Source organism: Solea solea, chromosome 3 (assembly GCF_958295425.1).
Source record: "Solea solea chromosome 3, fSolSol10.1, whole genome shotgun sequence".
Taxonomy (NCBI): domain Eukaryota; kingdom Metazoa; phylum Chordata; class Actinopteri; order Pleuronectiformes; family Soleidae; genus Solea; species Solea solea.
Genome location: NC_081136.1, coordinates 29,096,109 through 29,111,673, shown reverse-complemented (window position 1 = coordinate 29,111,673; position 15,565 = coordinate 29,096,109). Strand labels below are relative to the sequence as shown.

At 40.8% G+C, this 15,565-nt stretch overlaps 2 protein-coding genes across 5 annotated transcripts; one reads left to right on the top strand and one right to left on the bottom strand.

Moving 5' to 3' along the window:
- Nucleotides 1–389: 389 nt before the first annotated feature.
- Nucleotides 390–13,526, bottom strand: LOC131456282 (dynamin-1-like protein). Of its 4 annotated transcripts, none has more exons than XM_058624474.1 (20): nt 13,411–13,526; nt 12,483–12,597; nt 11,821–11,962; nt 10,199–10,245; nt 10,040–10,111; nt 8,493–8,579; nt 7,924–8,086; nt 7,666–7,786; nt 7,263–7,394; nt 6,031–6,237; nt 5,702–5,822; nt 4,417–4,572; nt 4,220–4,309; nt 3,959–4,051; nt 3,659–3,712; nt 3,283–3,363; nt 2,403–2,531; nt 2,196–2,305; nt 1,391–1,550; nt 390–1,285 (listed from the first exon to the last, which is right to left on the bottom strand). In XM_058624474.1, exons 2-20 carry the CDS (start codon nt 12,582–12,584, stop codon nt 1,229–1,231), a joined length of 2,124 nt encoding a protein of 707 aa, XP_058480457.1. In that variant the 5' UTR covers nt 12,585–12,597; nt 13,411–13,526; the 3' UTR covers nt 390–1,228. The 4 variants fall into 4 exon arrangements, with proteins under 4 accessions (XP_058480457.1, XP_058480456.1, XP_058480455.1 ...); XM_058624473.1 differs by having other exon boundaries at nt 12,483–12,731; nt 13,411–13,470; XM_058624472.1 differs by lacking the exon at nt 13,411–13,526 and adding an exon at nt 13,213–13,230.
- Nucleotides 12,839–14,601, top strand: stmp1 (short transmembrane mitochondrial protein 1). The gene is made up of 3 exons (XM_058624476.1): nt 12,839–13,001; nt 13,289–13,342; nt 13,828–14,601. Exons 1-3 carry the CDS (start codon nt 12,987–12,989, stop codon nt 13,897–13,899), a joined length of 141 nt encoding a protein of 46 aa, XP_058480459.1. The 5' UTR covers nt 12,839–12,986; the 3' UTR covers nt 13,900–14,601.
- Nucleotides 14,602–15,565: the final 964 nt, after the last annotated feature.

Sequence of the window (15,565 nt, the reverse complement as noted above, 5' to 3'; positions counted from 1 at the left end):
TGGCATTTTTGTCCCATTTTGGAGGACATGCTATACTATGGCATTTTTGGCCCATTTTGGACGACATACTATACTATGGCATTTTTGGCCAATTTTGGACGACATGCTATACTATGGCATTTTTGGCCCATTTTGGACGACATACTATACTATGGCATTTTTGGCCAATTTTGGACGACATGCTATACTATGGCATTTTTGGCCAATTTTGGACGACATACTATACTATGGCATTTCTGAGTGATTTTGGCAGCTGCAATGTTCTTTATTGGCTCTTTAAAATATCTACCCCACTCTCTCTTTTTTGTTATTGTGAGGATTTTGTTTGTTTGTCACTCTTCTTTCGACTCATCTCCACGGTCTCCACATATAAATGACTCGTACTAAAGTGGCGATAAAATACTTCAATTTATTCTTTTGGGAACCATCTAAATCGAACCACAGTGCACAGCAGATTTCACATGTAAACATAAATAGTCAACCAAATGGTATACTGCAGTTGCTTATAATATCCACACACTTAAATAACATCAATAAATACAGTTTTAGCAGTACAGTGTCGGGATGATGGCCTCTCTATACAATACAGTGTGACAACAGTGCAAAAAATAAAGTATGTACACAGGTTATGGGACCAATATCTGCTACAAGTCAGGAGCAAAGTATATTAATTTGGTTAACCAATCCCTGCTGTATTGTTACACTATGATATGTAAGGTTCCATGATTTCTGACAACTACTCCTACATGAAAAAACAGCAGATGAGGGACTGAATAATATTTTTCACTTATATTACCCTAGAACAATGTTTTTCAGAATGCTTTGCTGCCAATATGGCATCAAAATGCTCATTTACACTTCACACTAAAATCCATTTTCACACTGGTTAACCACAGTCTGTCAAAACTGAAACACCCTTTGCCTTTAGTTCAACTCTTGATTCCTCCTGTAGCCGTGTGGGGCAACTACAGTTTCTAAAATCTTACCATGAGCCTTATTTAACAGCAGGAACGCAAACTTAATTCACTCAATTTAACACAATGAATCTTAATTAACAACTTCAATTAACCTTCATTTCTTTCAGGTACAAACTGATACTTGAAATTACATCCGAGCAGGGATCAGAACAGTGCATTTTTATCGAGGTTGCAAATTGTAAACTTCAAGTTCAGACATGAGTGCATGGCGAGGAGATAATGGCTCGGGTTCAGCTCCCTTTGTTGATTCTTCACCACAGATGAGTTTCCCGGATCTCAGCGATCACTTGGCTGGCTTTCTGCAACGCCTGTGGACAGGAATTTGTAAAAAACAAAAAACAAAAAAACCATAAGAAGGGATGAAAAAAAGGAAGCTTCAAGGCATCAAATACAAACAAGGTAAGGTGTGTTACCTGTAGCATGTCCGCCGCCTCCTTGCGCCGCTGGGCCATATCCTCCGACTCAGTCAGCAGATCATTGAGGAGGCCAGATTTATAAAGCTGACCAACAAGCTCACTCTGGAGGCTGTCCTTCACATGGTTGACCAGGAAGTGCATCACTGCCTTTGGCACACTGCGGCAGATAGAGAGAGAGAGAGGAGACAAATGGAAGAGATGGTTCAGAACAAGATATTGGGGCTCAAGTTTGACCCGCCTGGTGATTATGTCTGTCTAGGTATCAAGTCAACTAATAAGATGTGTTCAATTGAGCTCAGGCAGCCCAGACTCAAAGATTTAAGTTTCTTCCTTCTTGGAGGTAACGAGCGTCAAAGTAGTTTGGTATGAGTATGAGTGGGGATGTAAGGCTATGAACCTGCAAATAATTTGGAAGTGAGTTAAGAAGCCATTAAGCAAATAAATTATACAGACCAGAAAAAAAGAAATCGCTTCTTGGAAAAAAAAGAAACGAGTGGAGTCGGCGTGTCGTGCTGATGAGCTGGTGCTCAGTCATTTTACTAAATGAAAAGAAAATACCTGGATACAGCCAAAACTGAAGAGAGGAGACTTTTTACCCGCAGGATATCTTGATTATAATTTAATGTCACATCTGTATCTGTATCTGTGAGACATGAAACTCATAAGAAATAAAGAAAAACTGCTGAGTGAAATTCCAATGAATCGCACACAAAAAACATCCCGTGTGCAAATATCTTCAGTCACAATAAAGTAATCAACAAGACACCGGATGTATCCGTTATTTGGAAGTTCGATATCCTACCTGTCCTGAATGTTCTTGCGCACGATGAGGAAGTAAGACTTGATGAGGCGCTCGATGACCTCGCAGTCCCGCTGCTCACGTGACGACAGCTTCCTGGCGACTGGCACCGGCTGGACGGACGAAAGGAAGAGGACGTTTTTTTTTTGTTTTATTACAGTTGGTCAAAAAAATACCGGTGCAATGCTGAAAAGGCAGGTGTTTATTTACCACATCAAGGAGGTTGACGGCTCCTTTGAGGGGGCTTCCAGGTCCAGAGCCTGGGGCTTCCTCTCCTTTCTTCAGCATCCCTCTCCAGTTGCCCGTGCCCTCCTGGTCGCCCTGAGCTCCTCCTGCAGCCTGAGGAGCCAAGAATAGAGGAAATATCACCACAACACCAAGGCCGCTGACCAGCACCCTTCACTTTTCACCACGGTTTACTAGAAGAAGATGTTTTTAGAGTGTTTAGAAAATAATCTTTATATGTATAAATACTTCCAACCACAATTAAAAACAGGCGTTTGACGTAGAGATCGCAGACATTTAAAAGTGATGTGGTGAGACTGTAGAGTGCAACAAACACAGGACTCCTACGTTGGCCTTTCCTCCTTGAAAACACGCAAACGTACGTGTAGGTCACTATAAAATGGCGGCTCTGTAAAACAAGCCGCTTGCCTAAAGAACATATGTTTGTTGTTTCAATGGTTTCAACATTTACAGCAAATCAGCCCTACTTTAAGGCTTAAGCTTTTAAAATAGGGCAAAGTACAGCCTTAAAATGACTTCAGTACAGAGCAACAAAAGCAACCAAGACCAAGTGTTTAAAGACCGCAAAAGGGGGTTGAGAGGAGAGAGAGAGCGAGAAGGCATTTTCTGTGAGACAGGTGGAGCAGCTTTTGGGGGGGAAAATGCAGAAAACAGAAGCCGTTAATGCATATTCACCGACACACACAGACAAGAAGAGAAAAAGCAATACAAGAGCATGGCATCAGCAGACAGATCAAAGAGCATGCCAGAAGCCTGTGCTCATCCATCCATCCATCCATCCATTCACCCATCCATCCATCCATCCATCCATGCCCCACAGCCAGCGAGCTGCGTACGTGCGCACCTTGGCACCGTCCATGTCTGCTCCAGATGCAGCGAGCTCGCCAGAGACCACAGTTGAACCAGCCGGGCCTTTACCAACAGACTAGTGGGAATATGAGACCAGGAATGGAGAGAGAGAGGGGGAGAGGGGGAGAGAAAAAAAATATAGAGGAAATGTGGAAAGACATCTGAGGGGAGCGGAGGAGATGCTCTGGGAAAGACAGAGGAGATGTGGGATAAAATTCCTCGCTGGAAACTATCCGAAGCATTTGGGTTCAGAGATCCTCATCCTGTAGCGACATGAGTGATTTACGCCACACAAGTCCCCCTTTATACTCAAACACACAGAACATGTAGGCCGCTGACATTACATTTCCAAGCAGGGTTCGGTCTTTTACCTTGTCTCTGGGCACTGCAGCGGGCAGCTCTCTCATCCTGTTCCTCCTTTGCTCCTGCAAAGACACACACGAAAGCAGATGTCGGTACAGTTAGTTGGTGGTTTTGGCAAAAATGGATTCAACACATCACAGGAAAGTATGTGAGATAATCGGTCTAGAAATCGGAAAACACATAAAAAAAGAAAAAGGAAAAGCTCTTTAAAAGAGGCAACGCAGGAAGTGAGGGTGTCGTCTAAAGTAAATACAAGTTCAGAAATCAATGTATTTTATGTTGTTGATTGATCTACTTTCAACACAAACCTCGATGTTGTTATTCAAGACCCCACAGGCATCTGCAAAGTCCGGGTGTTTGGTGTTGATGTAGGCCAGCTCAATTGCAACCAAGTTGTGGACCTGCGTCGTGAAAAAGAGGACCACGTCAGTCATCGCTCAGTTCAGCCTTTGGTTGAAAAGTAAAAGTGCCAGCGAGCGAGCCATAGATTGTGAATCGTAAACAACAATCTATGGCAGAACCACAGCTGGGAGCCGACATTATGAGATGAAAGCGTAAAGCAGAGGTACCATTTCATTGGTGACAGGCAGCCTCTTCCTGAGCAGGGAGGTGACCACTTCCACGATGGCCTCGTGTAGCTTAGGGAACCTCTGCAGCTCCTGCACGATAAAACACATGAGTACATGAGTAAATACAACAGCCTTCCTTCCTTCCTTCCTTCCTTCCTTCCTCCTCGTCTCGTGAGACATTAGCAGAGTCGATTTACCTGCGTGCTGTAGTTGCTGCAGTGTTGGATGATCCTCTGCATCTCCTCGTGGACGAGCTCCACGCAGCGCAAGCTGGGCTCCTCCAGGCGTTTCACCTGCTTCTTCACCAGCAGCTCGAAGGAAATCTCAGGCACAAAGAGTGACGGACGTGGGCCCTGATTGTGGCGAGGAGAGAGAGAGCTGCAGGTTAGGGGTTAAAGCTGCAGTGCATAAGTGGTGTAGTGATTTTTGTTGATGATGTTATTATTTAGCATCCGTTTGGTCTTTCTGAAATGTTATTTGTATGCTGTGTCCTTCATCGGAAATCCCACTCTGGCAAGCAATTGTTTTTTTTGAGCAATAAAAGCCATCTTGCTTTACTAGCGCTACGTCACTGTCGTCTCTAGCTTTGTTTACATGGACACAAGTAATCAGAATAAAAACACGTGACGTAAACATGCCAATCCAAAAACTCGGAAACAAATCTATCGATCTGATCATGACTTCCTGGTTTTGGTGCTACCGTGTGTCTGATCCACATAAACGTGGCTCTATTTGTTCCTAGAGCGACTAGAGCTGCAACTAATGATTATTTTCATAATCGATTAATCCATCGATTATTTTCACGATTAATTGAGTAACCGTTTGGTCCATAAAATGTCAATCAGTGTTTGTCAAACCTGGAAATGACAATGTCCTCAAACGTCTTGTTATGTCCGCAAACCAAAATGATTACATTTGAATGATTTCTTTGTTGTATGGAGCAAAGAAACAAGAGTATATTCACATTTAAGAAGCTGAAACAATCAGAAATCTCCTTTTAATCATGAAAAAAAGATTCAAACCGATTAATAATATTAATAATCGAGTATCAAAATAGTTATATAGATTAATTTAGTAATGGATGAATAAGGAACAGTAAATTCCAATCAGAACAGATCTTTTCAGAGTGAATGTAAAAATATCTTCCGTCTGTGTTGACATAAAATAAATCACTTCCTGTGTGCCGTGTATGAATGTCACCAGGTGAAACAAGATCTGCTTCACTGAGAAGCTGATAGGCTTGATCAGCACTGCGTTCACTTATTTGACAAAGGTTTGAGTGTCACGCGCATCATTATTGTGTTTAAAAGTTGCACACTACAGATAGCACAGGGCAAAAGAACTAGGATAGGTTGTGTCTCTTAGAAAAAAAAAAAAAAAAGGTCATATTTTATTGTTTTTCCACTGCTAATGATGCCGAGAGGAGAAGCCGCAGTGACCCTAATGATGTCACTTCTCATGAGACAATGCAGCAGCACTCACTGTTGCGTTCCTTATGGCTGTTAGGATATCTATGGTGCTGAGTCCTCCCAGAGGATCCACAGACTCCAGTGTTCTGCCAAAAGTCTCGTGGAATATGTAACAAATTCTGGCTCCGCCGCACCTGAAAAACAGCAGCGGGGGGATATTAGTCGTAGAGTGAAGCCCTCCTCTCCTGTCAGCTCTTCCTTCACAGCAGCTGTGCGTGCCTCAACTCCCAAGTTTGTGTCATATTAAATTATGAAACCAATGCAGTTGTTTTGCTCCCTTTCACGGCGCTGGACCAACAGCATCACCGTGTGGCCGAGCGGAGGAAAGACACCGGTACTCACAGCTCTGCCGTCTCGATGTATTTGGCCGTGCCCTCGATGGTGTTGCAGTACTCGGTGGCAAACTTGGTGATGAGCTGGAGCAAGGTGGCACTTTGGTCTTCGACGGGTTCTCCATAGCTGCTGAGCAGGGACTGATACTGCGCTGCCAGGACATTGATCCGTGTCTTCAGCTCGGGGAGACAGTCTCGGATGTGATGCATCAGTAACCTGACATTAACACAGCAAAGGGCAGACGGTTGCTATTGTTTAAATGGCAGAAAATAGCTTTGCACGCTACGTCAATGTTATTCGTCACTCATGATGAATAAAGTGAGGCTTCCTGCTGATATTCAAAATACTGAAAGTGGGATGTCTTCATGTGTTAAATGTTAAATCGATATCTGTATCACATCTTACTTTTTGCACTATTAACGTTCTGGAATTTTTTCACAAGAATAAAATCTGAACGATAATTATTTACTATTAGAACGTCTCAGTTGGTTTATGATATAATGAAATAAATTGACAGGAGCACACTAATATCTATTTATGTCAACAACTGTGTTGTTAAAATGGTTTGTAATGACAGAAACAAGGACTGAACATGAATTAATTAATTCCATATTGCAGTTTGAAATAATGTAACTGGCAATTTGCAATTTAATTGTTTGTTTGTTTTTATGCCAATTAATAAAAACAATTGTGATGGAAACATTTAATATCTTAGAAAGTAGCACTTAATAATTTGATTGTGTCTTGTTAACGTTCCATTAACTTCTATAAGGTCCAGTGTTTATGAATTAGTGACATCTCAAGGTGAGATGACAGATTACAACAAATGGAGAATTCCCACTCACATCTCGCTTTCCCGAACGCGCCAGGGAAACTACGGTGGCCTTCAGACACCAAAAATGATGTTCCATTTTGTATGTGTAGCAAGTTTCCACTGCAGAACATGAAAGCCATGTTCTGGCAAAGCAAAGCCCTGCTCTCAAGTACACGTAAAAGCTTTATTCTAAGGCTACAAAAGCCAAAGGAGTTCTTTTTGAAGTGAAGATACACTTACACAAACACATTTATGGATAGAATATTTAATTTCTGCCAATAAACCCTCACTGATAGTCACTGGACCTCCACAGGTTACATGGTGACTATTGCATTGAAGCTGACATTTAAAATGTTGTATCACGAATCGATAAATCGCAGTACATACAGTATATATATTAAGAAAACATGAGCATTGTATTATTTACCTGTTTAGGGTCCTGGCCAGGTATTTGGTTCCATTTCTGTTGGCGAGGGACGGATATTTCTTCTGCAGGAAAGCGTATTCGTCTCGAATGGCATCGGCCACGGGCTTCTTGTTGTTGATGTCCAGCTGGCTCCTGGGATTCAAATTCAGCAACACAACACTGATATTTCAAGCTGCACGGCAACAAAATAATACTATTACTGAAAGAGTAAGGTAAGTGATAACATATAATCCATAATGTAAGCACAGTCAATGAAGCAAAACATCAATAGATGATTTATGTGCCTTTAAAGAGTACAGTAACATCTCCACTCAACCTCTCCTCTCTATTATTATCCCCCCTCCGTTAGAGTCATAAATGATTTAATATTTTATTCAATATGTAAACAGTGAACTGCTCACACCTGTTGACGACTCCGATGAGGCCCAGTTTGACCGGTATGACTCGGCCCATGAGCACATCCATGGCATCAGTACCAGCGTCCATCAGGTCCAGCTTGGTCACCACGGCCAGCGTCCTCCTGCCTAGTGATGAGGCACAAAAATGGTCACTAATACCTCTTTCCCACTGGTCAAACATGTAATCCTTGGTTTAAACTGTTTTTTTTGTTTTTTGCTTTATCTCTTCACCAAAATCAATGATAAAAGACAGTCTTTCTCACCATCAGGGTCCACTTCTCTAGCCACCTTCAGAGCCTCCGAAGTGGCCATGTCTGTGTTTGCAGCCGTGACAGCCAGGATGATACAGTTGGGGTTGGAGATGTGCTTCAGGATTAGATCTTTTATCTGCACCTCAATGTCCTTTGGCTGATCCCCGACGGGCACCTGATCGAGTCAAAACAAAAACACGGCGCATCTCTCGATGTGATTCGTCGGTGTGATAAGTGCAGCGGTGGGGATTTCTAAAATTAACACGTTGCACCAGAGGGAAGAAACTAATGAGTCTGGAATTAAAGCCTGCTGAGTGGATACACCTGAACTTTAACAGCAAACGGTTCTGAAAAATTAAGCCGGGGCTGATCATTCCCTGCGGTGTACAAACGTTGAATACACAAAACCATTAGCCACATAGGGGTTTTTAGCAATAATGACAAGATATGTTTGAGAAAACCGTGCCTTGATGAAAATGTTTTTAATGAACAGCTGCATCTTCAATCAGCGACGGAGCGCTGTAGTATCAATCAAAGCCTTGACTTAGGGTGGACGAGGTCAGAAGCACAGCCTGTGTTACCTTGGTGATTCCTGGCAGATCCACCAGTGTGAGGTTGACAACGTGAGGAGAAAATATCTTCAGATGAATGGGCTCCTCGCTGATCCCCTGCAGAGGGACAGGAACAAACAGTTCTGTACTGAGCATTTAACAACTCGGCACTGATTTACCAAACTTGACAGAGCACAGTCTTTGTATGAATTATGGCGTAACATATACATGCATATTTTAGGTAACATTTCAGTTGTCTGGTACTGAAACCTCTGACGGTTTGTCAGATTTTTAGAATCCACACGTGTTGTCCTGGAATGACCTTGTGGGATTCTGAAATATCTCTGACAAGTGGATGCTTTTGCTCTGGATCCTTGATGTGAAACATGGCAACCCGGAGACGTTGAGGAAAGGCTGAAGACTTTCCAGGTTATTTTGGGGACGGAGTAAAACAGTTCTCCCACAGAACCCGAACAGTGTACTGAGACTTTCAATGAATGCTCAGTCGTGGAGAAACAGCAGGGATCAAGAGACAGTATCTCACGCCGAGGAGTTTTAGAATCCCTGTTGGTGAAGTGTCAGTGTCTTTTCCTCTCACTGACACCGACATACTTAGAGCTTTTGATGAGGTCACACAGAGGGCCTTCACAACTGTGTGACACTCACTAATGATACTTAAAGAAATGTGTGTGTAGATAATTCATACTACACTTTTCCAAAACTGATCCCAGTAGCGTTGAACCAGATGCCAAAATGATTGTGATTTCCCACCAGGGTTTCTGATATGATGAAATATTAATATAGTAATATAATATAAACTGTATATATTATACATACTCCCATTCTTGGGGGGTATTTTTTGAAGTTACGTATGCTTTCATCTAATTAGGTGTGGATTATTGTAATTTCCTGTAAGTGTTTGTCGCCAGTCTTTGCAGCCAGTGTTCCAGAGTATTAACCTGGTTTTATAAAGTAAGAATGTTTGTAAGCTCCACCAAGGGTGTTGGTTGTTTGATTTGGTTCTTTGTCTGTGTCTGTGTGTCTTAGCAGAATCAGGCAAACCTGATTTTCTTGAAATCAGATGGAAGGTTGGGGTGTGATACAAAAAAGAATCCATTAAGATTGAGGTGGATATAGAATTTTATTTCTTCCAAATCAGGCATCTGTAGTGTACTATAAGCTATGTAGATGGTCAAATGTGGTGTTTCTTTGATTTTCTGATGAATAAATGATAAATTATGTCCAATGAATGTGTTATTTTACAATAAAATGAGAGTATGTGGTTGCCAAGGGTGACCGGTCATTTATGTCCATTATACACCAGGAAATATAATGAAAAAAAATAATTCAAAAATCGAATTTTTCATTTGTTTGGAGTGATAGTACTTACATTTTATTGTGTTTTCAACCTAGTTGTGACAAAAGTAAAAAAGTAAAATATCCAATATCCAAGGCCACATTAAATCAGAGCACTGCCTTGAACACTGAATTAATTCAAGTCCTCATGGTTTGCGACATATGTGAGATGTGAGCAAATGAGGTGGGTCTGGTTTAGAAAACATGCAGAATGTCCTCACCTTATTATTTCCTGATATTCGCTCGGTCTCTGTTTCAATCTCTTGCCTGATTTCATCGAAATCTGCGAAGATCTGCAAAGAGGAAGACGGAGAAATTGCTCAAGACAAAGTGACACCGACAACGACAACGAAGAGTCTTTACGTTGCACAAACCCATACCTGGTTTTTCGTGTGAAGAAACTTGCCCCATTCTTCACCTTCTCTACCTGTAAAATCATAAGAAAGCGGCGGGTGTTGGTATGGTATTCAGTATTCAAACGCAGGGGTTTAACGGCAGCTCTGAGCAGGCGGATAACAAACACAGCAAACAACGGAACTACAATGAGGACACAAGACAACAGTGACTAGCTCTGTGAATAAGGTATCAGACATGTGTAGCTTTGTGATGGAAGGAGCAAAATTCGGAGAGTACTTGTAAAGAGTACTGGTAAAGTGTAGACCACGATGTACCCCTATACACTTACTGGACAATTCTTTAGTAAACTACTTCAACTGCCCGTTTATAAAGATATCTTTTCAACCAATCACAAGGCAGCAATTTAAAGCATTTAGACATATGGACATGGACAAGGTGACCTTCTGAAGTTCAAATTGGCCGTCAGAATGGAGAAGAAAGGAGATTTAAGTGACTTTGGACAAATCGGATTCTCTATAGCAGATGGGCTGGTCTGAGTTTTGCAGAAACTGCTGATCTACTGGGATTTTCACACACACACACACACACACACACACACACACACACAAACACAAGCATCTCTAAAAGAATAGACTGAAAATAGGCCTGGGCAATTCTACAAAAACAATATATATATAACTATGTATATTGATATAATGCTTTGAGACACTGCATATAATTCACATAACTGCTGTTAAATGTTTTGCCTCAGATTTGGGAAACGTTTCACTACATTTAACAGTTGTTGTTTTCTGTCCATAAAGAAGTTTTAAACCCACAATTTAATGGTTTCTTCAACTATCATTCAGGAGTCATTTTTATTTATCAAATGTGATTTTATTGCAACATTTATTTATGTCTGTGAAGATAAAGTCTGTCATATTTTGACATTGGCTGATGATCTTAATAAACTGACTACTTCTGGAAGCAGACTGCAGATCAATCACTTGGTCAGGAAGATAAATAAATAAAGCTAAAACTGCAGAGAGACGGTGTTACAGAATCACTCGGCCTGTGTCATTTGCATATGTTAAAGCCGCTGCCTGGTTTGTCCTTTTGTTTAATCCTAATTTGCATCCTGAATGAAGCAGAGAAGGCAACGTAACTGTGACTCCTGCAAATGCTGTTGCATTAACATTGCTGGAGTACACGTTAGGTTACCTCAGGCTTATTCTACATCAGTAGTTTTTAAATAATCAAATTAATCTAAAGGTCAAGCTCATTAAATGGTCGATATTGTGCTTTTCTAGTCTTGACGACCACTCAAAGCTGCTTTACACAACAGTTTTGCCATTCACTCCTTCACACAGCGCATCTATGTGCAGCATAGCATCGTTCACATTCATGCGCTGCCAAAACACTCGTCAGAGGCAACTTGGGGTCAAGTGTCTTGCCCGGGGGACACATTGACATGTAGACTAGCAGAGCCGGGAACTGAATCCTCAACCTTCCAGTTGAAACACCGTCACCCATTAAGTAACTTTCTTTTCATTCATTTGGAAAAGTTGTTTTAAATTATTGATATGAACTGTAAAAAAAACAAAAACTGCAAATCAATATCGAATTTCTGCGAGTAATCGTGAAGGGAAAAAAAACCTATACCTACCAACGTCATCGTTCTTCCTGGCGTCACCTGGATCTACATGGACCAGCTGGAGGATGAGAGGTCGCCTAGTTACAATGCCAGTCCCACGGGGCAGCAGGTCCCTGCCCACCAGGCTCTCCAGCACAGAACTCTTTCCACTACTCTGGAGACAAAGAACACAAACACAGATATGGGTTAGAATATGAAGGAATAAACCAAGGACTGATTTAGGACAACAAATCCATCATGGCCTGAACCACAATGGACCAGAGATGGAGACAGCACAGTTTAATTGCACCTGTCTTTTTCCAAAAGCTCTGACCTGGTTTAGCTAACAGAGGTTAGTGTGTGTGTGTGTGTGTGTGTCTCAAAATAGCAGTGATTGAATTTAAAGATGATCAAAATAGAATTCACTGCCACTGCCAGTGCAGACTTTGCAGATGAGGCTTGTAGCAGACTACTTCATTTAAACAGAAGGGTGTTAGCACAGCTTCTTTGCTCTAAAACTGTCCATATGTAGCCTCAGTTTTGGGACCAGAATACACTATAGTGTAGTACATTCTGTAGCTATTACACGTTTCATAATGACGGTCTTCATTTATGCGTGACTGTTGAAGCAAGGTTGTCTGTGTAGCTCGGCAGCCGCTATCTGTCAAAACGCACACACAATCACAGCGGCTCACCTGAGTGCCGACTACCGCTATCTGCGGCAGCTGAATGATATCCGCACCCACAGTGTTGAACACATCCTGGAGCTTGTTTATAACCGGGATAAGAGCCTCCATGCTCGCGTCAATGCTGTGAAAGTGAATAACCCCCAGTTATTTTCGTGATTGAGCCAAAGTCATTCAATGTCCCATCGACACCACCATTGCAGCAACACCCACTGGATGGAGGCAAGGGTTTGCACGGTGGTGGGAGTTGTAGTTTTCCTGTCGGTAAAAGTCACAGGGTAAAGAACAAGAAAAGACTACAAATAACATCTGCTCTTTAAGATATCGCGATGGTCTATTTTCTCGCGCTAACTCAGTCAGTGCCAGGGTTGAGGCTTGCTGTCAGGCTAGCTTCTTTGGGCTAGTAGCAACTTGGTTTGTTTTTCCTGTCAAACTTTTGAATTGACTGTGTTTTTAAAGAAATAGCACGGTACTTTTCTGTGGACAGTCCGATACTGACTTAATTATTCAACCATGCTACAATTCCTGGTGAGTTAAACTGACGTCAACGTTTACAACATCGATATTTGTCAGGAAGGAATGATAAAAAGATGCTCGCTAATGTAGCTTAGCGTAATGATAAACGGCTGTCAGTACAAGTTTTTTATTTTATTTTAGGCAAACTAAGCTTAAATTGTCAAATAATTCTAAATATGCCATTAACCTCTACTTAAACGACACGAATTAAATAAAACATTACCAGTTTGACAATTGTGGCATCTACGAGTTACATATTTCGGCCTTCAATGACAGTTTTTTCTCCTTCTATCTTTCAGGCTGGCTTCACTCTGGGTAACGTTGTTGGGATGTACCTTGCTCAAAACTATGATGTAAGTTTATCCTTTTTTTGTCTTTATTCGTAAACCACAACTGGAATACAAGAAGTAATTTTAGTTACCTGCTTCTGTCTCTGTCCCAAACTGTGTGTGTTTAGAGAAGTGATCCTAAAGTTATCTCCCCTTCAGTGACCTACATCAGCGGCCATTTTATTTGGTACACTTATTTACTGTAGACATAATCTATTCGAATCCTGATCAAAGTCAAACGTTTTCCTAAATGGTATTTTCAGATTTTACTGTATTTGTTTAGATCGTTCTTCAATTGGCCTGGATATGTGACTATGGGATTTATTTTTGTCACATTTAGATCAAAATGTACTTGGATTTACAATACTATTGTGGTAATTGTAAGAGTATGTTTTAATTCCTTTACACTCATAAATATATTTGGGAAGAGCTTCCTGTTCTTTAATTTTAGAATAAGAAATTTAGGCAGGAAACAATGTTAAGTCACTGCAATGCTATTTCTTTCCTAGATCCCCAACATAGCTAAGAAAATTGAGGCTTTCAAGAAAGACGTGGAGGCCAAGAAGAAGCCCCCAGAGTGAGCCAAGAACAGACCAACAATGCAGAGAGAAACTATTTATTTTAGTTTTGGTATGAAGAGTGTACATTTTGGTGGAAGGACAGATTGTTTATACGTTTGAAAATGTCAGCAGTGCCTAAAACACCATTTATTTATCCCTTTGTATAGGCATGTTTAATTGTAGCCTATTTTTGTAAGATAGTAAAATAGTATTAAGACTGGATTTTAAAACTGTTACAACTTACTTGTGGGATCACATTGTCCAATAGTGCCATGACAGACATTGCAGAATTGATCGTGACACTGTTGATAGGCCTTTTGTGTGATGCATTGTGGTGTTTATCCTTACTTCACATTCATTATCTCCACATTTATGTGGACGTCATGAGACCGAGTGTGCATTTGCTCCTGTGTTGAATTCCATTGAGATAAGACATTCTTTAACAAGCTTTTGAGCTGTCAGAACATCAGCCTTTTTATGGAGGTGCAAACAAAATGTTAAATCAGTTTAGCTTACAATAAAGTTGATGATAAAGAAATTTTAAGTTGTCATGAATTTAGTAACATTTTATTGCTAATTTGCACTACACTAGTTCCAGCTCTCAAAACCTTCAAATTTCAAATGTGTTATTACAAATCTGTCCACTAGACAGCACTACTGACAATGCATTTAAATACAGCATTCATTTTAAGCTAATAATAAAAGTCTGTTAGCTTTGGCAAATATTGTGATCTACTTTTTCTTCTTACGCTTTGGTCCCTTCTTCTTTTTCTTCTTTTTATTTTCACTTGGCTGCCCAAAGCCTCTGAATTTCAGACAGTCCACCGCATTATGAGAAATATAGTAGACGTTCTCCATGGCTGCTGGGCTGAGGAGGTCTACCTCTTTCTTTGTCGGTTTGGCACTAGAGGACCTCTTTTTGGGTGACTTTGTCTTGACAGGCCGAGAACTGTGGGACCTTGATTTCCTTGATTTGGTTGGCTTTTGAAGAAAATGCAAAATGCCTGTTTAAGTTCAGTTCTTACACAATCACAGTTATACACAATGTGCCCTGAACTAAATATACATACCATGGTGAAAACTTTAAGGTTGCATCCAGAGGGATGAGGACTTCTACTCATCTGTTAAACAAAATACAAATGTTATGCATGTTAAAATAAGCATAAATATGAGAAACAAAATGCTTTAATGGACATCAATAATCAGTCAAAGTTTTCTCACAAGAGTGTAAGGAAAAATTAATAATATATCCATTTGTCTTACCAGCTCTGGACTTGGCACTGTTGTAAATGGCAACTGAATGGCTTCAACTAGGACAGTGATACCCTATTTGTTTTGTTTTTGTCCTGTTGTCATAGCGACGGACAAGACTTGCTCATGAATGAGTGGGTTGGCCTTCCAAAAGCCTGTATATTCCTATGCATCCACAACACAGCAGGTTTTTAAATGCAAGACAAAAAGGTAAAAGCAGTGGAAAAAAGGTCTTTTGAAGTCATAACTTTATTTTTTTTGTTTTGAATGCAGTTTGCAGTAGAAGTCATCACTTGTCAACATAATGATTTAAAAAGCTCTTGCATTCATATTGTAAAAGTGTAGTTTTGTCATTGCCGTAAACATTTAAATACATTCAGTAAATGTAAAACGACTGAGTCTCATGCAAAAGCTCTCGTGTGTATCATTCATGCAT